Consider the following 23,892-nt stretch of genomic DNA (forward strand, 5'->3'; position numbering starts at 1 on the left):
TATAGGGGTTGAATTTCTAATTTGCCTTTATAAGGAGATGACACTTTAAGAGCAAATTTGGTAAGACGACAAATATAAATATAGTGCTACAAGAATGAGATAAGAATGAGTAGATTAGATACACATATATCCCACCATTACTTGTTCAATTCTCTTTACCTGGACCAATATCTTTCATTTCACCTCATCATTGCAAAGATATATTACACATTTATGACATTCAATTAGAAGGACATAATGCACAAACCTAGAAAGTGGAGTAATTGAACTGATAAAAATCAAACCAGAAATAATGTGTGGAATTGAAATCTCTTGTTCACCATTTAAGCTACATACAAATTTAATTGAAACAAAATCATCAATAGTTGGGTAAATTCTCTTCTTATAAACATACTTTTAGGATCGAGCTATATTTTTAAAAAAAAATTATTATGATATTAGAATCAAACTCATTTCAGCTATTGTTTATTCTATATTTGAAACCATCTTATATGATCCACGTGACAAAATGTCCAATCCTAGATGTATTAGGAATGTTGACTCTTCCATAGCGATCTTTGAATTAAATTCAATTTTTTTTTCCGATGTGTTAGATAATAATTGTGTGATGTTTTTATCTTAGATTATATGTTTGTTGAAATGAAAAACAAATATACCCAATTATCACTAATGAATGTAATTGTGATCCAAACAATATATAAACCTTGCTTTGGTGATGCAAAATGAATTGAATGAAAGAAAGAGATGTTAACGTGGAATAATTGTCATCTGTAGTCTTAAAGATATTAGACGGCTTTCTACTGTCAAAAGGGATGACACGTGTCTAGCCATCACTCTTAAGGCTGCTGATTTCTTCAACATATATATCGGAAAAGGGCCTAAAATACCCTCAAAGTATTGAAAATGGTACAAAACTATCCTCCATCCACCTATTGGCTCCAAAATACCCTTTCCATCCATCTATTGGGTCCAAAATACCCTTGTCATCCACCTTTTGGTTCAAAATTGACCACTTATTTAACGGTTTTATATTTAAACTATTTAAATATTTTTTGAAATATGTGGTTCTCAACCATTTATTATAATTTAATTTATTAGTATAATTTATATATCAATCCATTATCCACCCATTACTAATTAAATTCCTCTTAATAATCCCGTCACATTATTAAAGCAAGCTACTACCAATTGAGTATTTTTAAAAATTATAGAAGTAAATTATCATACATTCAAGTGGCTAAATAAAAATCACCGATAAACTTAAAAGTCTTACTATGTTGATCTTAATTATTCTTACGTCTCAATTATGTGATGTTACTTCATAGGTAACTTTTTTTCAAAATAATATATTAAAGGTTTTAAAACAAATCATAAATATTTATAAAATTATATTTAAAAAAAGTGCATGAATTAATTCAGGATGTATTACTTGTTTACCTTTAATCATAAATTTCTAATTCAATTTTGAAAGAAAGTGTCCTCCTAAATAAGCGGCAATTGGGGTTTCGATTCGGACTCGAATAATTTTGGATGTCATTTTAAGGAATCTAAAATTTCATCATGTTTTAGTAGTGTTTATGACGATTTTGATATTATAATTGGATCATTAAGTGAATGAGGTTTAGTTAGTAATGAGTGGGTAGTGGGTTGATTTATAAATTATATTAATAAATTAAAATTATAATCAATAGTTAAACGCCAAGTATTTTAAAAAATATTTAAAGAGTTTAATTTTAAAACAATTAAAAAAGTGGTCAATTTTGAACCCAAAGGTGGATGACAAGGGTATTTTGGAGCCAATAGGTGGATGGAGGGTAATTTTGTACCGTTTTCAATACTTTAAGGATATTTTAAGCCCTTTTATTAAAAAATTAAATTGAAGTGCATTTATTTGACTTTTAGAAAATAAAATGCGTAATTACGAAAATGAAAAAGCTTGAAATGCAATTAATAAAATTAGAAAGAAGTATGAGCTAAGGGTGAAAAACAATATTTAATTAAGCATATTAATGTCATCTTTACTATCATGACGAACTATATATATTGTTTGTAGCTAGTGATTAGACATATAAAAGACCATAAGTCTATATGTAACCTTACATGTAATGAATGGTAAACACTATGTTAATTGTCATTATCATTATCCATTAGGATTAGGTTCTTCACTTGAAATAATTATAATGAATTTTGTGGTCTAAGAATTTTGTCTATTAATTGTCGTAATCAATATCCATAAAGATTTTTATAACTATTGTTATTTTAGTTTATATATTTTCCACGAGATTATACATTAATTGCATTACTTAAAAGAAAAAAAATTCAAATACTCCACAGTCGCTTCTTTATAAATTTCATTTTAATTTAACTGTGTTTCAACACCAAATTTTAGTGTGCAAATTATACAACGTTGTATTTTATTTTATTTATGACGTTCACAAAATTAAGTCTCTGCAGGCCCTCATTAATGTACTTTTGATTTTTCTTGAATTTATTCGTAATCAAATCAACTACTATCTATTATGTTTTGATATCATTTCTTTGTTGTTGATCAATCAATATCAGAGAATATTAATTGATAACTGCACATTTTCTTTTTGTACATCTAGAATAAATAATAATAATAATTCGGATAAGAATGTTAACTACTTTAATCAATAAACACTAAAGGAGTAGCTACAGTTTAACAAGACAATTGGGGACGGCCTTAACTCTTAATTAAAAGAACTTATTCCACCTAGTATTTAAATTATATCAGTAATCTATCTTTAGTATAATTAAAGTGAAACGGTATATCTTTTACCTATTGTTTATTAATTAATTTAATTTTATATATAAGAGGATGGATGTCTTGCATGATTAATTTATAATAATAATAATACAATTTTGTAAGTAAAAATTGTGAAAGGAGCATGTTATATATACTTTACAAAGATAAAAGAAACTGTTCAGATCGTTAATTTAAACAAAGCATAGTAAAATCAAAAGTATATGATAGAAGTAGAAAGGATACTAAACACAACTACACTGAACATAACAGACAAGGCTAGAAACATGCATTAACAAATAGTACTAAGAAAACAATACACAATAAGAAGATAATAGAAATTAGAAAGTGAGTAATTATATTAAGGAAATATTATATTGATAGTATTTTTGTAGGGCTGTGAGCAGTGGTGCAGTATCAGAGTGTTCAATTGGACGACTTTCGTCAAAAAATAATTTTGCATTTACAAGTAAATTAATAAATAAAGTGGCTAAATAATATATTTTGAATATTCTTTTACATAACAATATAATATAACCTAATAATTTTAGACATTTTGAAAGAATAAAAAAACGCACAAAGTGTTCGTGTGTTTGAATCTCACTTATAACATTTTTTTTTACTTTTAAAAAAGGCCAGATTAACTTTATCACTTAAACATCTTCGTAAAAATTTTGATTTCGCTACGAGCCATAAGTTAAGTAACAAACATATCTTTTTGCTTTTCCATTAATTCAGCAAACTATATGGAGACACTACAATTTCACATGCTACCATGTGACTTCAACTAATAAGACATCCATTTAAATATGTATCTTCCTTTTTTGGTCCAGTAGGCCACCTTTTATTTCTAAGTTTTAACTTTATTTCAACCCCTTTTTAAGCTTCTTTACTTTGACTATTCACATGATGATAGGTAAGACAATTAGACAAGAAATGGACGGAGATAATTCATAATTTACTATAAAAATACGCATATTTCCAATGAAATCCCTCAAAAATATGCTTTTTATGTTTAGCTATTATTTTCAACGAGATGGAATTTTTTTTAAAAAGTGTTTTTTAATTATATGATTCAATTTATTAGAGAGGAATCATTGTAGGTCAACCGATCGGCTATATAAACCCATCATTTACGATTAGATTCTTCGATAATTTGTTTACAATATACCACAATTAACCCTTTAAAATCGTCAAAGGTAGCTGAATTTGGATCATAAGATGTGTATATGGTTCTAATTAAGTACTTAGGTAGTAAAGAAATGGTTCAGAATTGGGATAGAGTTATGGGACACAATAGTAGGAGTGTTTAATACAGATGAACCATCCTTAAGCTTATCATTAAATTTCATTAGGATAACTGAGTAGAGCTGTCACATAGGCTAGCTCATTCCATACGAATTTTATATTTTACAGGTCAAGTTGAATTAGTTCATTTTTTATATGAGCCACAAAATAATCGGTTCAATGCACAAATACGTGAGCTACAGGCTTGTCGAACTAATCTATTTTTTTAAATTTTTTTATAATTATTAAATTAAATTATAAATTATAATTTAAAAATATTAGCATAAATATGACAAAATAATATTATATGATATTAATGTTATTAGTTGTTAATTAAACCACAAAAAATTATCTTTATAATATTTAGAAATAAGTATCTGAAAAATATCTCAACTTTGATTGAATTTGCTGTTCCAATACTAAAATTTCCATAGGACCTATTACCTCTCGAACTATTTAATAGTGTATTTTTTACTTTCTAAACTATTTAATAGTGTATTTCTTACTCCTGAACTATTTAATAGTGTATTTTAAAGGTATATATATGTGTCCATGTGGACATCATACTATTTATAATTTCGTATTATTTTTTATGTCGACATAGAAAAATACATATGTTTAAAATACAATATTAAATAGTCAAGAAAAGTAATAGATCCTCATGAAAGTTTAGTATTGCAACGGCAAATTTGGCCAAAGTTGAGATATTTGTCAGACCCCTATCCCTAATATTTATTTGAGTTTGGACTCTCTTTAATTTTAAATTTTAATATTGTATCATATTTTTTAATTTTTATTTGCCTACGGACCGATCCTACCTATATATTTTAGACTTATTTGACTGGGCTAAAAATCATTCTCTTAAATGAGCTTCAAAAATTGTAAGCTCAATCATATTAAAGTTCGAGTAAGCCGTGTCGATTCAACGGATCTAGCTCGTGTTGATAACTCTATATCTAAGAATACTTGCCAAAGTTTTTTTAAAAAATTTAAAGTAAAATATCTATAAGAAGCATGTGTTTAAACATTCTACTGGAATAAAAATTTAATTATTTTAAACATCCAAATAAAATTTATCAATAAATTTAGAAAGCATGATTGTATTGAGTCTGGTAGTAAATAGTTGTTTGGTATATACGTAGATATATCATACATATATACATGTGAAATACAACCTGGGAGTCACTAGCCTACATTTGATTTTGATACAAATCATTGGATCAGGACCACCCATTTAATTTATATATATTGAAATCAATTCATTCCACCTTCTACACCATTCTCATGTCATCTTGTGGAGTTAGTTTAATTAAATGAAATATTAATAAGCAAGTAGGCTTAGAAGAAAATAGTATACTCCTATATAATTGGGAATTTTGAACAAAAGGATAAGGGGGTGAAAATGAATATTGAAACAAATAGTATATACATTTGATTTGTTGCATATTTAGAACGCTATTTAAATAACAAATATATACTCTGTAATTTAAGATAATCTTTGTCTCTAAAATGGTATAATTAAATATTTAAATGTAATTTAAGGATATAAAAATTGAATTTGTAACCTTATAATGAAATACTGAATAACAATAATTGAGTGCAATAATAATAATAATAATATATATTATTGAATGAAAAAATTGAATTATGAGCTTATATTATGATTTCATAATAAAATTGTTTGATCAATAGCCGGTGAAAAGTGACCAATAAAAATAAAAATTAGTTTTATAATATAAAATAAATTATTTTAATGTTGACTTGTTTTTGTGAAAGGTCATTTTTCACATTACCACACTACGTGTGGACAGAACAATTTAAGAGGCAACAAAAAACCCAAATGTTGATGTCAATTTTGTCCTAAGTCGAGGGATCAAATATTCATCAATTTGTCCAAATACATCTTCCCTTAATTTTACTTGTCTATTTCTTTTTAGAATTTAATTAAAAGTAACATATATATTTTGCAATTTGCCGAAACCATTTCTATCAATTTAATTTGTCCTCTAGTCTTCATGGGGGCCAATACAAATTAAGGTCAATTCTATAAATATAACTTATTTAATTTCTTTTACGATTTTGTATAATCATCTAATATTTGATTTATAATCTAATATATTTTGTGTCACAAAGTGTTTCCTACTTTCTTCATCGTCAATCTCTACTTCAAGATTTATTTATTTGGTTTAACTATACGTCTTGATGATTATTTATTTATTTGGTTTTTTCCTTCTCCATCCATCCTTTTTTTTGTTTAATTATCTCTTTGGTGCAGGAAGTAAACTAAAATTAAAAAGTTTTCGTACCAAATATTTATATCAATTCAATATATATATTAATTAATTATATGTATTTTATTTTATTAAATCACATTATAATTAAAATTAAATTAATTTAATATAAATACCTGGCCCGAATAAATTTTTCCGTTTTCCATAAATGGATAAGTAGAAAGGATATGGGCCATATCATGTGGCCCGGTATGGTCAAGTCTTCTTTCCGGGTAATTTCCACTTCCGGTTTTATTTTGTGTTAATTTTTAATTTGTATTTTTCTTTAATCGTTATAAATCAATTTTTTCACCGGCACATAAATTTTATATCTTTATGATGTAAGTACCCACAGGTGTGTTTCTTCACTTTAGGCATAGTTCTATTGCTAAAAAACAAAAAATAAAAAGCTTAATATATGACTTTTTGTGGATCGCTTAAATATTTTTTATTTAAATTTTACTACTCCATCACATTTTAATACTTAATTACCTAAGTTCCCACACACTTTGACCATAAAGGCCGTAAGAAAGAATCGTTACTCTATATGACTCTAAGTACTTGTCGCGTAATTTTATAATTTTGTTTTTCGTCCAAAATTATAAGTTGATGGAACAAACTAAAAATATATATCTTACAAATTATCATAACAATATTTCCAATTTAGGGAAGATGTAATAAGTAGAGTTTTTTCTTATTTTTATAAGACAAGAAGATAATTTTCGATAGATAGTGATTGATCAATTAAATCGCTTTATTTGAATTATTCGTAATTTCAACCCCATGCAGTTAAAGAGATGCACATGCGCATAGGGGTGCAAAAGAATCCAAGCATTTGCTGTTTCGATAACGAGATACTCTTTTATTTTTTTTGCTTTTCAATTGCTTTCACTTGTGTTTGATAATCACATTTGCTAGCTACGTACATTTACATCTCTTAATTACACACCATTCTCTAATGGTGAAGTTGAAAATGGCAGACAAACGTCACTCTCATCCAACTTTAGTTTCTCTGGTCTACCAGCTAACACGTGCACATGCCATTATCATGATGTTTTTGTCGGTACCCAAGTTCAATTTTTGAAAAAATTTACAAAAGATGATATTGCAAGTGAAAATAAAAATGAAAGAAGTTTGAGGCACGGATATATCGTGTTCTCTATAAGGAGATTCAAGTTTACTGTAGCAAATGTTTTTCACCTGTCCAGCAGTAATTCTCTTTGACTTGTCTCCTGTAGGATACAATAAACTTCACAAAATATAACTCAAGGACTCTGGACAAGAGTTGAGTCCAAATCTCAAAAAAAAAAAAACACCTCCATTCAACTAATAAGAGCTATTTTTTTTGACTGACTTTTATGCACTCTATATTTGTGATATTAGGTTTTAGGCTTAACTCATACTCCAAAAGTTAGTTCAAAGGGAGGAGGATTGCTCAAGCTTTAAAAGATGTCCACTCATCTCATTAATCATAGATGTGGGACTTTTGTCATTGTTCTACAGCCCACCTCATCCTCAGTGCGTATCATCGTAATTTTGATTTTGGGGGCCCCAACATTGTGTGAGACGGATCTTGCTCTGATACCATGTGAAATTAAGTCTTAGATTTCTTGTATCTTGTGCGTAACAAACTAAATGAAGACCACCACTATTTATACCAGAAAAAGTCTTTCTAACAATAAAATGAAATAGTAAATAGTGAAGATAAATGACCTAAAAATTAGATATGTTAGATAGGTTACAAAGAATAATGAATGAATTTAAATTACAAAGCAATAATGAACTGAAATATAAATTGCAATATGGAGGAGTAATGATCATATATAGTTGACCACTTGTTTCTGCCAGAATAATACAACGGCAATAACAATTTTGTAACTATCACATAATGGCCAATAATGTGTATACAAATTGATCAACAGAAATTAGCAATTAGGCACTAATCCAGCAATGTAGTCCACTAACTGCTGAAACATTCCTCATTCTTGTAGCTCCAAATAAAGCAAATTAATATACTCTCAAAATGCTAAATACCCTTTTGCTGGATTGATGGCACAATTCCTCTAGATGTAGTTTGGTATATATGTTTATGTGTATGCAATGTGATTTAACTAAATTAAAGATTTCATATGTTTAATAATACTTTGACAAGTCTTACAATGTGTAGAAGCAGGCATGGTAATAATAACGTGCTGATAATTAATGTGTGTATATTACGTACAAAGAAATTGGCTTTTGTGTTTCCATTTTCAATTCATTTACATCCATCTCTGATCTTTCACTTTCAACATCTCTGCCTCTGCCTCTGGGCCACCCCAACTAACTCAAATTTAGTGTAAAAATTACTTTAGAGGAATTATATATAATGGTAATTAAATTAGTGCTTTGTTTATCTGTTCTTTTGGACAGATATATAATTTCACTGTCACATGCACCATTGATTGACACATCACAAGTCATTATGTGGTCCGATATACTTGTCTTTTCATTCGTCCTTTATTAATTTTACAAAAAAAAAATGAAATAAGCAAGCAAATACTGTCTATAAATAAATTATTTGCATAGTTATAATTTTACCTAGTTATAAATCGTCTCATACTTTAATAAGAACGACTATAAATGGCTGAGACTCATAAACATTAACTGACTTCTCTTTTGCTTTTTTTCTTTTCCTTGTATACAATTCTTCTCAAAGTTATTTATAATCGATCGAACTTATAAATAAATTTTTAAATTTATTGTGTTTTTCATATCTATTTTCATTAGTACTATACTACTAGTATAAAGTTTTTATTATATTAATTTTGGAGTCGTCATTATCCACACTAGGGTATCCACGTGTAGACTGACAATTGTTGGATGCTCTTATTGGACCACAAACATATCGAAATGGAGATGTTGTCCCAAGTCTAGGGATCATATATTTCATGTCCTTGTGTCCCAATAAATCTTGCCATAAAAAACATTTATATTTTTTACTCCATTTAATAACACATTGCCCATTGTGTGATATAATTATAAAAGCATTTTCAATTTTGTCCTCTACCATGGCTGTCAAATTGATGCGCTACATTTATTCTTTTTTTAAAATCTTCTTGTGATTATTTAAACTTTGTATTGGCAAGAAATTAGTCCCGCCATTTCGATTTCAATTTCAATTGATGTGATTATTTTGGGATTAAGAAAAGATAATAGAAGTAATTTAACTTAAAACGTTTTTTTAGGTAATCTTAGTTCTTTTTTCCCCTTTTTCAAGACAAGCTCCAATTTGCTTTCTTTTGGCTTGAATGTTATTTTAAATATTGAAACTTCATAATTAAAGATAAACGTCTCTTGACATGCATCTAGTAAACCTTGTGTACTTTGGGCAAGAAAAACTTTTTGATCAGAATAATATTTTACTTATGTGATAGTATTGAACGTTTTTACCTGGTTTAACTTTGATATATTTTAATTAGAAAATGGAAAAAAATTATTTTATTTTAAAAATTTCTGACCATTTAGCATTATCCATTCGGTAAATTAAAACTCTTGGAAAGATAAATTCTCTCCTAGGAAGTTGCAACAAAATTAACAACACAAATATTTGAAAAGCTCATCAGTCATCCCTGGCATGCATCTAGTAAACCATTCATTAAAACTTTTCAGTTTTCCAAAACAAATTAATTAATTTTCCTTTACTATAAATAGTCATAAAAGACACCAAACAATCCTAATTCTATTCCATTAACAATAGTATTAATTTCCAAATATATTCATCATATAGTAGCACTAGCTCTGGCACCACAAAAAAGTACAACATTAGATTTGGTGGTCAAATAATTGAAACAACAGTGACAAACAAATCTGCTGTTGCCAATGAATGGGCTGCTTCAATGCTCTCCAAATATTCTGGAAAACAAACAGTTGTGGGCTTAGACAATGAATGGAAGCCCAATTTTAGTCGATACACTAACAACAAATTAGCCACACTCCAACTCTGCATTGACAACACTTGTCTCATAGTTCAATTGTTTTATTTGGACGAAATCCCACAAACCCTCAAGAAATTTTTAGCTAATCCTAATTTCACATTTGTTGGAGTTGAGGTTGGTGAAGACATCCTTAAACTGAAAAATGAATATGGTTTGGTTTGTTATAATCAGGCTGACATTCGTGATGTTGCTAAGAAAAAATGGCCTTGTAGGTATTCACGTCCAGGATTGAAGGATCTTGCTTATGATATATGTAGTCTTAATATGCCTAAACCAAAACATGTTAGCATGAGCAACTGGGAGGCAACAGAACTAAGTGTTAGCCAAGTTGAATATGCTTGCATTGATGCTTATGCTTCCTTCAAGATTGGTCAAAAGCTACTTATGGAAAATTAAAGTATTTTTATCATTTGAAGTGTTTTAAGTATCATGTCTTTTTTTTGTTAGTGATAAGTTTTTTCCCATGCATTTTGTTTTGTTGTTACTCTTTAACGTGTTTTCGTATGCATTTGAATTTATAATGTGCTTAAGTTAAATGATGTTCGAACTTTGTTCAGTTCTTCAATTAAATGTTATATTACTTTTTTCTTTAATAATCTAAAATGTTAGATTAAAAGATACAAAAAGAACTGTCATAACAAAAACGATCCTTATTCGAATATGGAAAGTATAATTCTGAGAGAAGCGTAAAAATGGTAATTGAATTTTTAATTTTTATGATTAAAACTCTAAGAAAATTTTGTATGTGTTAATAAAATAAATTGTTATCTAGTTTTGTTATCTATGTATTGATTTTGAGGAAGTTAGTTTTTGATTTCTGAAAATGTTGCGTAATTAAAACAATTTAATGAATTGCAAAGCTCGAAAGAAAATGATTTTAACTTGTATGTTTCCATTTTTTTTGAGTAAAAATCATTTTTGTTCGTTTATTTATCTTTTACTTACTCAAACGGTAAGTAGATTTGTGAGGATCTTACTAGATTAGTTAATATTTGGTCAGAATAAAAATGAATAGAATAACAATATGATTAATATTAATTTTAATGTTAAATTATGTGATATATTGTTTTTTGATTTATCAATTTAGGGCATCAAATTTTGAATTATCATATTTTTATGATAGTAAACAAGTAAAATCATATGAAAGGATTGAAAATGTGCAAATATTAATTTATATGAACTTTGATGACTGTTATTTCGTGGTTATTCTAAATCAAATTGAATTGATAACTCAAATTAAAAAAAGACGATTTTGATAAGAATTTTGATTTTTTCAGTTATCATATTATTAATTCTTAATGATTTGAGATTATTTTAATGTGTTAATCGATAACTTAATAGTAAATTAAATAATCAATTTATCAATAAACTTCATAAGTTAAACCAAACAACCTGGATTTTTGTTTTTTAATATTTTCCTTTTAATTATTTAGGAAGAAAAGAGCCGTTTAGGTCGAGAACTTTTTAATGAATCTTGATAACAATATTAAGTAACTTTAAAGGTTATTGTTTTATAGTTATTTTATTTATTAATGTAATTGTTATGCCTAGGAAAAATATTGTTAATATCCAACAATAATATATTTTATTGACTTGACATATGCTTTAAGTAATAATAAATAATAGGAGTAATATTATTATATTAATTTATGAATATATTAAATTAATATTTTAAAAAAATATTAAATTTTGAACAATATGTAAAAATACAAAATGTTAAATTATTTTTTCAAATAGAATAAATATTATTTGACGACAATTTTTAATATAATGGATATTTGAGATGTACAAAGGAAATATAAGGTAGCTAGGATAAAGTAAGTATGGTTAATATTTTTATTTAAAGCTGATCATATTCCTTTGTTCATTTTACTTTTACACTTATTTTTAAATTAATTTTTTATTTTTACGCTTTTGACATATCAAGAATAATAATAAAAAAAATCGTATTAAATATCCTCAAAATGGCATCGACTCTACAACTATCTTTTTTCTTTTTTTTTTTTGCAATAATTTAAAATCCCAAATGAAATTTAAATCTTTCAAACTTTGGTCATGGTATTTTTCATTTTCCAACGTCCTATGGGGACGGATCAGGATTTTAAAAGACAAACTCTCCTTGAAAGATGAAACAAAACTTCACAAATCCTTTAAAATCATTAATTCTCTTGAACATGAAGTTGAATTAATTAACAAGTAAAAACTTCTTAGTTTTCCAAAACAAACTAATGAATTTTCCCTGCTATAAATAGACATACGATCCGTGTAACAAAATTCCATCAATTGATAAAACATGTACTCATCCTATGGTAGCTCTAGTTCTGGTACCACTTCAAAGTACAACGTTAAATTTGGTGGACAAACAATTGAAACCACTGTGACTAACAAAGCTGCTGTTGCCAATGAATGGGCCAATGCAATGCTGTCCAAGTATTCTGGAAGGCAAAAAGTTGTGGGCTTAGACAGTGAATGGAAGCCCACATTTAGCAACAAATCAGCCACACTTCAACTCTGCATTGCGAACACGTGCCTCATAGTCCAATTGTTTTATTTGGACGAAATCCCACAATCTCTCAAGAAATTTTTGGCTAATCCTAATTTCGTATTTGTTGGTGTTGAGGTTGCTGAGGACATCCTTAAACTGAAAAACGAGTATGGTTTGGTTTGTAATAGTCATGAAGATATTCGTGATGTTGCTATGAATAAGTGGCCTGGTCGATTTTCACGTCCAGGATTGAAGGATCTTGCTAGTGCAATTTCTGGTCTTTATATGACTAAGCCAGATCATGTTTGTCAAAGCAATTGGGAGGCAAGTGTTCTTAGTGAGGCACAAGTTGAATATGCTTGTATTGATGCTTATGCTTCTTACAAGATTGGCCACAAGCTACTTATGGAATATTGAACTTGTTTTAAGTGCTTTTAATATGTTGCTTACTATGTTGTGTTTTTTAAAAAAAATTTAGTATGTTGTCTTGTCTCAAGCTTTTGTTTATTTCAGCGACGTCTGGAATGATATTATTGTAGTTCCTGTGTTATGTTTTATTAAGTATATTTCTCTTTGTTGAAGTTTTTTGTTTTTACAGTTGTTAATCAAATCTTTTCAATTTACTCATATATATATCCTGTTTAGTCGGACAGAAGTCCCACCTTTAAGTTTTTTTTACCATTATCCTCTATTAGTTCTATAAAATTTTCAAAATCCTTTATTTTTACACATCAGCGCTTATATTATTGTATCATTTAAGAGATTTTTGTCAGTAATAATTTATAAGGGACAAATGATAAGTGTGTAATTTCTGTCTCTTCCCTATTTAGTAATCAAATTATTACTTCATTTTAAAGTTTAAACTATTGTGACTGTTTGAACATTTGTTTATATCTTTTCATTATATGATAATTTTTGGGTTATAACATGTTTACTTTATATGTTGCATATATTACTTGTTTTTGTTCATGTATTACATACCTATAATCAAATCCTTTGTGTCATTTCTCTTTGAAACAAAAGGACTATGTACTAATCTTAAAATAATGTATTTTGGCACTAAAAATTATATATGAAAACATTGGGCAAATCTTAGCTATAACTATTTAAATTAATTACATTTTCTGGCAAAAATTTCATTTGACAGAACATATTTTTCAAATACAGACAATTTTCAAACCTTCGTCAAGTCACGGAATTTAACATTAAGCAATGAAAAAGGTTACAAACCTGTTTTCCATTTATTTTCTTTTGATTTGTTATTTATCTATGTATTGTTTTTGAGGAAGTTAATTTTTCATTTCTGAAAATGTTTGGCAAATATTAAAAACAAGTTAATGAAGTGCAAAGCTCAAAAGAAAATGACTTAACTTAAGTAAGTATGTTTGCATTTTTTTGAGTAAAAATCATTTTGTTCGTCTATTTATTGTTTACTTACTCAAACGTTAAGTTAACGTTCTTACTAAACGACCTTATTCTTTTTTGTAAGGATCTTACTAGATTAGTTAATATTTGGTCGGAAGAAAAATGAATAGAATAACAATATGATTAATATTAATTTTAATGTTAAATTATGTGATATATTGTTTTTTGATTTATCAATTTAGGGCATCAAATTTTGAATTATCATGATAGTAAACAAGTACAATCATATGAAAGGATTGAAAATGTATAAATATTAATTTATATGGACTTTTATGACTGTTATTCAAAATCAAATTGAATTGATAACTCAAATTAAAAAAAGACGATTTTGATAAGAATTTTGATTTTTTCAGTTATCATATTATTAGTTCTTAATGATTTGAGATTATTTTAATGGGTTAATCGATAACTTGATAGTAAATTAAGTAATCAATTTATCAATAAACTTCAAAAGTTAAATCAAACAACCTGAATTTTGAACAATATGTAAAAATACAAAATGATATTGTTCAAAAATATTAAATTTTGAACAACATGTAAAAATACAAAATGATAAATTATTTTTTCAAATAGAATAAATATTATTTGACGACAATTTTTAATATAATGGATATTTGAGATGTACAAAGGAAATATAAGGTAGCTAGAATAAAGCAATTATGTATCTCATTGATCAAATTTATGTATCGTATATAAAATATACTTTAAATTAGTGTATCGTATATAAAATATAATGTATCTTAATTAACAATTGATGAATCTTGCATATCAGATTAATGTATCAACGCTTATAACATTAAGTTATAAACCTGTTTTCCTTTTATTTTCTTTCCATCTGTTATTTATGTAAGCTCTAACCTTTACTGAATAACCATTCCATCTCTCTCAAAGTGGTTGTACCGTTCTAAACAACAAATATTCCTTGAATTTGGTCTATTTCAGATATATTACAAAATGTTCTGTACATCATATCTCAATTTTCTATACATTGTGTCTCTATTTTAACTACATGACTTGACGTCTCAATACATTGCGATACATCTTGTAAAATGATACATCGTGTCTAGATTTTAAATCACCAAATCGCATATATATTAATATCTCGCATAAATGATGTACAAGTAATTTTTATAATGATAAAGAATTTTAGATAATATGAAAAAATAAGTTTTTTTTGTTAAAGAAAGATTCTTGCTTTACCAAGCAACTTTTTATTTTTCGATCATTGATATAGATAGAGTCTGAGAGGAATCAATAGAGAAACTCTTCCCATGGAAGTTGAATGGAAATACTACTAAACCAACAAATTATAACAATGATACATGTAAAAACAGCAATGGAGCAGTTTAAATCTTGAAAATTTCACCTATTTTGCACAGAATATGTGAATACCCATCCAATTTCCTGATAATAAATCTAGGAAAAAACTTTTTTGCATAGAATATGTACACTAATTTTCACATTTTACTCCTTCATTATTATAAAAATAAAATTTTTAGTTTTTATTTATCATGCAAGACATCTTCTCAATTTCATTAGCCCAAACAATTTTATTCCACTTCGAGCAAAATGACATATTTTTAAATACAAATTCTACAAAAATTATTATTTTTAATATAAAAATAATATTTATATTTTATTCTTATACATTTTGTTGAACGGAAAAATAATATAGAAGATGGGTCCGGTCCTACAGACCGCACATAGAAATGGGTATTGGTGTTTAACATTATCTACAAGTGTTGGGAATGTTCCAAATCTTCTTTTTGACTATTATTACAAAACCTTGTCCTAATTTTACTTCTCTTTCAAAACAACCTTCCTCGTTCCCTTTCTCTTCACCATTTCCATGGCCAAATCTTACCCTTCGATGTATGTATGTAAAACAAATCTTTTTTTTTTCTTTTCAAGAATGTGTTTCATCTCTTTCTTATTCATGCCCATTTCCAGTTTTCTCATATTTCCCCTCTTTGGTCGTTTTATTCCTGTTTGGGTTTTTCTTTTAAATTTTACGAATATAGCGTTTGAAGAAAAATGGATTTAATTTCTTTGGATTATTTGAAATATAAAATAATTTTAAATTGAAACCCTATTAGGTATTGTGACCAAATTCGTAAAAGAGAAATTTGTGCATTTATACTATCCTTATTTGTGTAATTTGCTTTATTAAATTCCTAGCTGCAAAGGGACCACTCTTATTTTCGAATTTTTTGATTTGTCATTTTCCATGTCTGTAGTCTGTGTTGGTGAAACGAATCTTCCATGTGATTTACATTATCTTCGCTTTGGCAATTTTAAAATCAACTGCAGTTGTATATATGTGTATTTGTGATTTTCTTGAATCCAGGGTTTGTCCTCTCTATCTGCTCTCGCCCAGACCCCACTTGTGGAACTACACCGGGAATGTTGTTTTATATATGTGTGTATATTGGTGTTGTACTTTTATAAAGCTACACTATATTGAGTGCTTGATTATGGCGTTTCTTCAACATCTATTTTGAAGTTTGTCGAACGTGAGTAGAAGGCGTTATCATGTTTTTTATTAGTCTAAATTTGGATAGCCGTTTTAGCTCAAGTAAATATAATTTTAGTGGAAAGAAGCAAGTGTTCATTTGAATGTTTTGGTGTCTTTTGCTTAATGAAAAAAACAGATTAGCTTTTCCATTGTCTTTAGTTTGTGGATGGCTGCAAGTGTCTTTGATGTCACGAAACGCGAACAAATGTGTTGTACATGGCATAGCTTTTTTTTTGAGAATGATAAGTTACACTGGCATAGCTTTTTAGTAACTTTGTTTGTAAATTTATGTTTTTGTTATCAGCTAAAAGATAGACAACAAACACTTTGGGTTAGCTATGGATCATATACAGTCGAGGGAAAGTGATTTCGAGGTAGATTTAGAGAGTGGGGGAACAACTAGTGATGAAGATGGCAGTTATAACTATGATCTGACTGGTGAAATTTCTAATAGAGAGTCGTATAAAGCGGGTAGTGAGTTTCGTGGAGTTCAATCGTGCAATGGATCTGTAAGGAACCAAGACGGTTCAAGTACATATAACAAAAGTTTAAGTGCTGATGAGCTATCATCTGTTAGGCGTACAGAAATTTTGTCAAACAAAGTGAAGGAAGAGATAGAAAAGTTGGGTGACAAAAAAATGAATATCGACAAATCAAGGAAGCCAAAGCCTGCTAAACCACCTAGACCCCCAAAGGGTCCAGCACTGGACGCCTCTGATGCAAAGTTCGTCAAGGAAATATCTGAGCTTGCTATATGGAAGCGTAGAAGGACAGAAAGAATGAAGGCACTGAAGAAAATTAAAAAGGAGAGCGGTTCATCTTCGAGGATGAATATATTAGCAACGGTGATCACAATTCTGTTCTTCTTGATTATTATATTTCAAGGTACGCTTCATATCCTAGGATATCTGAACTTTTAATTTGTCAGCAGTATTGGAAGTATGAACTACTTTATGAACTTCTTCATAAAGTTTGTTATCATGGAGATCTTTTGAATACAAGTATAATTTGTCAGCAGGATAAGTTCATTTCTTTTGTTTTCAATTCCGTTAGTTTGAAGATATATCTGAGTTTTCCTTTACCTACTGAAATGACTGGGGAAAATGAAGATCACAGCTTTTGTTCCAATACTTCAGTATTCAGTTCTTGCGGGATTGTTGAATTCAAACATATATACTGTGTGATTAAAGGACACAGTCCATTTAATTTGGAGCAATTCAATGAAGCTTCGATGATTATCATCCCTTCTGTTTTTCACTATTCTTGTTCAACTTTCCTTATGAGAACTGTAAATGTGATATGAAATGGTAATGGACACCCAGAAAAAACATGATGAGTTTCTAAAGAGATTTAACAAATAAGAAGAAAGGGAGAGATCAAAATTCTAGATTGCAGCAGTTTCCTTTATACAAAACTATATGTCCTTGCTTATTCAAAATGCTCCGAATAAATGCATGAAGTCAATTTAAGTCTGTCATTATTAAGAGCCAAAACCTCTTGATTTGCAAGCTTAAGATTTGCTCTTCCTCTGGTTGAATCATATAACGTCAGAAGCTTACTGAAACTTCTTTTCTTCATTCTCCTGGATGCATGAAAATCTTAAGCTGGTTGAATTGGTTCACTTCTAGTGTGTTTCAATTGTAGCTGCATATATGTTGATGCCATTAAATAAGTTGTTTCTGATTATCCTGTTAGGCATCATAAGGTGACGACTAAGTTGTGAGATGTCATTTGATAATGTCTGTTCAAAGATTTCTCCTTAGACATAGCTGAACTTCAAGAGATATATCACAGTTGTTATAAGGATATGTCATTTGATAATGTCTTGACAGTGGTCATTATCTGTTAAAAACTTCTTAAACTTCGTCTGCTTTTGCAAAACTAATATCCTCTCCTTTGTGGAAATACATGTGTGTTATATACAAACAACAGAAGAAAATTTCAATACGCAGAAGATTAATTTCTAAGTACATTTGCTATCGTTATTGGGGAAAAATTCATAGACACTGTCTGAGGAGTTACTACGAGCTTGGCTCAACATTGATGGGGAAAATAAAAATACTGTTGCACTAGTTACTTGTCAAATGTACAATGTTGTATACTTTTCTGTTATGCTCCCTTAAATGGATTTTATTCTCAATGAAGTGAATCATGATTATGTTTTCTTATGTTACAGGTGTTTTGGGCTCTCGTGTATGACACCAGTGTGTATGTCGCCTTTAAATTCAGAGGGTAGGTTCACATACAACTTCTTTTTAACTTCTCTGTTCGACTGGTTTATGATATGGCATCTCAAACAGTTTTAGAGGGAGTAACTGGAGATTCCAATCCCCGTAATTTATCTCTTTTCCTTCCATCTTCTGTACAGAAATGTCGGTCGTGTGTTTATTTATGTATTGAAATAGAAACTAGCTTTCACAAATTTCTTAAGAGATGCATTGTTTATTAGGCACTTAAACAACTACTGGATCATGACGTTAGCTTCCTTTGTTTTCCTTCATATACACACAGGAATTTTACCATGCAACAACCAACTGCTTAACTGTAAGTCAAAATTGCTAACCTAGGGTTACTTGTCACTTTCAACAAGAAGGAAGCACGCTCAATCATTTTACTATACATATTATGTTTCAGATTAAAGTGCCTTTACGAAAGTCTTGCTGGTAGATTTTAAAGTGTAACTCACAAGTGTGCTGTCTTATCCTCGAATCTTCCCCCGGCCCAAGAAAAAGACAGCAGGGTGAAATGATTCGAGGGGAAACAATGATATCAGCACAAGAGGAGCAGGTCTGATGATTTACTAACTGCCCACTTTTTGCAGATCCAAGGATTGTGGGTTTGGAATTAACGGGGGAACTGACTCGCACAAGTTTTGAATCTTTTGGCTAATAGTGTCTGCTTATTGCATAGAAATGTAACAATTACTATGGATTTTGTTGAGGGTTCCTGATATTTGTAGGTGCTCTTGAGTAGCTAGAAAAAGATACCCTGATTACATGCGCCTGGGCCTCGACACGACTACTGTATCTTAATTTGAGATGTGCACCTTCCTAGTGTTTTGGTTATGTTAGCCCTTCACTTATGCATAGCACCTTTCCTCTATGTGATCCGACTGAGGTCAGATATTATCAAACCCAAAGCTTTTGTTTCTATAGCAGGTGAAAAGATTTTCCAGCAGAAAAAAGTTCAGTCAAACACCGCACGAGAGAAATCTTCAATTTTTGCAGCACTACTATATATGGTTTACTCTTGTAACAAAGCTAGCCTTTATATATCGAGCTTACATATAAAAAAAAATGATAATATGAGATGTATGCACTTCACAAATAATAATCAATAGAAAGAAAATAAAGAGGGCAATTAGTTATTGATGTATATTCATACAATGCAAATGCCTAATTCTTACTTTACTGATCAAAAGACGGTTCCAAACAGGTAGAAGAATCCCCTTATGAAATTTCCATCCTAGTACAAAACATGAGCATCATAGCAGAAAGTTTTTCTTCATGAGAAATACCACCAACATAATGAATTAATTAAGCTTTCACAGGCTCAGCTCTGGGCCTCCAAAGTCCCAGCCTATATTTGTGAGTGTACTTCAGTATCAGCTTCCTCTGCAAACAGCAAAAGCAAAGAGTCAAAAGAGGCTTATGGATGCAAGCAAAAACATAGCACAAAGAATTGATGGTTGTAATTCAAACAACTGCGGCATGATAAGTCGAACAAAGCATAGACCACTATGGCGTGTTACTTATCAGAAAATAGAAAAACATACAACTATGCTTCGCTATTCTCCTCATTTTTTTATGATTGCATATAGAAACTAGTTCCAAGTTCCAACTTCTATGCACCTGTCCAATCATTTCCTACAGTTACACTTTGGTGAAGACTTTGGAACTGTTCACATTGATACTCCAACAAAAAGATTACTGTACTAAAGACTAGAAACTGTTAAATTGGTCACTGCGAAATAGCAGACTTGATCCGATCAGCAAAATTTTCACTTTGGTTGCAGCTTAATGATGTTTTGGTCTCGGTCAGAAAAAATCTCTCGTATTGTCAATCAAGAGTCCTGGAGTCCTGATGTGGCTTTGTCGTCAGTTAATGTTATTCCTTAAAGACACCTTCAATCTTCATATTCATGGGGCAATTAGACCCAAAAAGCTAATTTTTCTACACTTACCGTTCCATTTGTCGGACAGTCCAAAAAGTGATCAATTGTTATTCATTCTCTATGATTGCAGTCATGTTCTTTATACCAACTTGAAAGTATTCGTTTGGGAATACCCAAAGATTGTAAAAAGTAAATAAAAAAACTCAGCCTCTCTTCCCCATACCATCTTCCAGTACCACCTATTTCCCTAGCGATTTTAAAAATGTAGGAATCAGTTTCAGCTGTCCTCACCTGAATCCCAAAATCCATTCTGTGCATAATGATAATACACTGAGACCCGATAAATTAACTTTGCAGTTCGGAGAGTAAACTTCCAAATGTACTAACCTAACAAAACAGACTAATTGATCACTTCAATAGGATAACTTGCATCAGACATCATCTTTAATCACATTACATCATTTAAAATACATGTTTAAGGCTTCAAGCACACCAATAACACAACTTATGTCCTTCCCCCGTAATATCTCATACTCGGCTATGATGGACAGCCAACTACAAAATGTTTTTCAGGTAAAGTTAGGAGGGGTCAAACTTCTCCATGGAGAGCTTCATTTTTTTTTTTTTAAAGATTTTTCACAGAAGAGCATAGTTACCCACTAAATCATATAATAGATTTTAGAGCTTAAAAAGAATTTTTATGTCGATTAACATTTGGATGCACTAACTTACTAACCAAAATTGGATGTGCTTGCTGGGTCCTAATGTTGATCATACTTCGTAATCTTGAATCATTCTTGTAACCAACAATCTAATCACAAAACATCTTTGATAGACACTTAAAAGTATCCATTATTTCCTTAGATAAAAAGGACTTCAGTACTATCTCTTTCTTCAGACTGGCAAAAGAAAGTAGGTCTTTTCTAGATAAAGAAAAATGTAGGCCTATTGACGCTATCAAACGTGAAACTTTTAGGCCCAGATTCATTACACCACTCTATATATGCGTGATTTCATCGCAAAGATGCTTGGAATGTGATATCTCATAAATAGAGAGACACATTGGATATGGAGAGAGCAGAAGACTGGCATTTTCACATTGTAAATCTTCTTACAGCAGATTGTCGGAAAGGGAGTGCAGGCAGTTTCCTTCTCAATATGGATTCTTGGAGCACAAGGACGATTTCCTCTTTTATCTGAACAGCAGAGCAGGGGGATCCGTCTAAACACTGTAAAGCTTAAGGAGAAGGATAATCCACATAATATGGTGCTTAAGGTGCAAGAAAGCAGGAGAGGATGACAATCACTTCACTGTCTTATTGCATACAGATTATGATATGTGTTGTGGAGCATACCCATAGTATGATGTTAGGCACAGAAAGAAAGGTGCTTCTAGCATGGAAATTCAGGAGGAGGAACATGGGAAGTATGTATTTCAGGGCTCATATGGATGCTATAGAAATATAGATTTCGGGGTATAGGTTGAAACACCTCCCACTTTTTCTGACATGATATGGTTATTAAAGTCTCTCGACGTAGAGACTGGGAGATTAAAGGTATGCTTCAAAACCAATCAAGGCATTTCGTTAGCAAAGCATTTAAGAGGAAGGAAAATCTGTTCCTATAGGTCACTGGGAGGCTTTTTGTCTCCGATATATCTTTGGAGCACTTCTGTTTCTCTTGTTAGTGCTGACAACTGGATGTTTTTACTCTATAGAATCGTGTCGAATTGTAAGATTTTCCACCTACTGCAATGCATATGCAATTTCAAAGCTAGACAATCCCCACTAGCTTAACAATATCCAGTGCCAGAAAGAAACGAATGGAAAAAATAAAAACGCTCCCAGTATCAACTCTTTCAAAGGCTTAACCAATGATTCTTAACATTATTCATCATCACATCTATCGAGTTTTTATTACAATGGTGTAACTAGACACTACCTAGAATTAACCATCAGATATGTGTTTTTTCATCTTGACAGAGGAAACACCCACACAGATCTAATCCCTTTGGTTATGAAGAATTACTTCAAAGCTGGAAAGCAGTTACCTTTTCAGAAGAAATATTGGACAAAAATGAAACAAATTAAAAGGTAAGGGGATAAATACTGACATGTTTACACGGGATGCCAAGTTTCTTGAGCTTAAGAGTTCGAGTAACAAGAAGCTTCGAGAAATCTCCAATCTCTGATTCAAGTTTCTCAACGTGCGTCTCTACCCCCTTCCCTACTCCATTCAAAAACTCTGGAATCCCCACCTTCACTGCACCCACCATCTTTCTTATCATTCCAAAATTATGAGTTTCAAAATAAAAATCAATTCTTTATCAAATTTAAATTGAAATTACCTATGTAAGGATTGGATTTGGAAGAAAAGCTAGCGAACCCAGATGTCACAGAGTTTGAAGGTACTGAAAGTAATCTTCTGTTGGACAATAGAATTTGCCTCCACGCCATTGTTGAGCTTCCTGTGAATTGAGAGCTTCTCCGGCTACTTCCTGACGGTTCTGAACAAAACCCTCACACAATTACGCAAAGATGAGAAAATGATCGAAATAGTCCCTAATCTATTGGCTTTGTTTGTTTTTATCCTTTATGTATAACCTTTTGATCAATATAATCCATAATGTGTAAAAAAAATACAGGATTTGATCCCAACTTAAGCACTTTGGCCACGTGCACTTCCCAAAATGTATTAACACATTTTTTTCTCAATTACTTCAATAATAATAAAATAAATAAAACATAAGAGCAAATTTCAGAAATAGCAAACATAGTAAGTACTATATTAGCTTCTACGGTTATAGTTTTCTTACTTGCGCTTCATAGCATTTGACTTGTATAAGTTGTAAGCATCTAATTTATATAAATCTTGCTTGTCGCTATCTGAAATTTGCTTGCTACTCTTTGGCTTGCATGTGAGAGTGGCAAGTGAGATTTACACGAGGGAAAACAGTCTGCTCGTTATAAAAGTGGTTCATGTATGTCCTTACCGTTATACAAACAGCTCACATATACCCCTGCCGTTACAAAATGACTCATATATATACCCTTCGTTT

The 23,892-nt window shown here is 30.0% G+C and overlaps 4 protein-coding genes across 19 annotated transcripts; 3 read left to right on the top strand and 1 right to left on the bottom strand.

Annotated features, from left to right (window-relative positions):
• Nucleotides 1-10,196: 10,196 nt before the first annotated feature.
• LOC101247971 (3'-5' exonuclease-like) lies at nt 10,197-10,691 on the top strand. The gene has a single exon (XM_004231249.4). The coding sequence runs from the start codon at nt 10,197-10,199 to the stop codon at nt 10,689-10,691; it is 495 nt and encodes a 164-aa protein (XP_004231297.1).
• A 1,592-nt stretch (nt 10,692-12,283) lies between these two features.
• Nucleotides 12,284-13,321, top strand: LOC101248249 (3'-5' exonuclease-like). Its single transcript, XM_004231250.4, has one exon. It carries the CDS (start codon nt 12,589-12,591, stop codon nt 13,195-13,197), a length of 609 nt encoding a protein of 202 aa, XP_004231298.1. The 5' UTR covers nt 12,284-12,588; the 3' UTR covers nt 13,198-13,321.
• Nucleotides 13,322-15,906: 2,585 nt separating this feature from the next.
• Nucleotides 15,907-19,808, top strand: LOC101252823 (uncharacterized). Of its 16 annotated transcripts, none has more exons than XR_738665.4 (5): nt 15,907-16,077; nt 17,025-17,605; nt 18,897-18,952; nt 19,232-19,264; nt 19,355-19,808. XR_738665.4 is itself a non-coding variant. In XM_010315324.4 (4 exons), the coding sequence occupies exons 2-3, from the start codon at nt 17,059-17,061 to the stop codon at nt 18,917-18,919; spliced, it is 570 nt and encodes a 189-aa protein (XP_010313626.1). In that variant the 5' UTR covers nt 15,909-16,077; nt 17,025-17,058; the 3' UTR covers nt 18,920-18,952; nt 19,232-19,808. The 16 variants fall into 16 exon arrangements, 7 of the variants coding, with proteins under 7 accessions (XP_010313626.1, XP_010313636.1, XP_069145006.1 ...); XR_002026487.3 differs by having other exon boundaries at nt 15,909-16,077; nt 19,170-19,264; XR_011211610.1 differs by having other exon boundaries at nt 15,909-16,077; nt 19,170-19,264; nt 19,542-19,808.
• A 231-nt stretch (nt 19,809-20,039) lies between these two features.
• LOC101253134 (uncharacterized) lies at nt 20,040-23,663 on the bottom strand. The gene is made up of 3 exons (XM_004230272.5): nt 23,182-23,663; nt 22,948-23,096; nt 20,040-20,334 (listed from the first exon to the last, which is right to left on the bottom strand). The coding sequence occupies exons 1-3, from the start codon at nt 23,288-23,290 to the stop codon at nt 20,257-20,259; spliced, it is 336 nt and encodes a 111-aa protein (XP_004230320.1). The 5' UTR covers nt 23,291-23,663; the 3' UTR covers nt 20,040-20,256.
• Nucleotides 23,664-23,892: the final 229 nt, after the last annotated feature.

This window comes from Solanum lycopersicum, chromosome 1, assembly GCF_036512215.1.
Source record: "Solanum lycopersicum chromosome 1, SLM_r2.1".
Taxonomy (NCBI): domain Eukaryota; kingdom Viridiplantae; phylum Streptophyta; class Magnoliopsida; order Solanales; family Solanaceae; genus Solanum; species Solanum lycopersicum.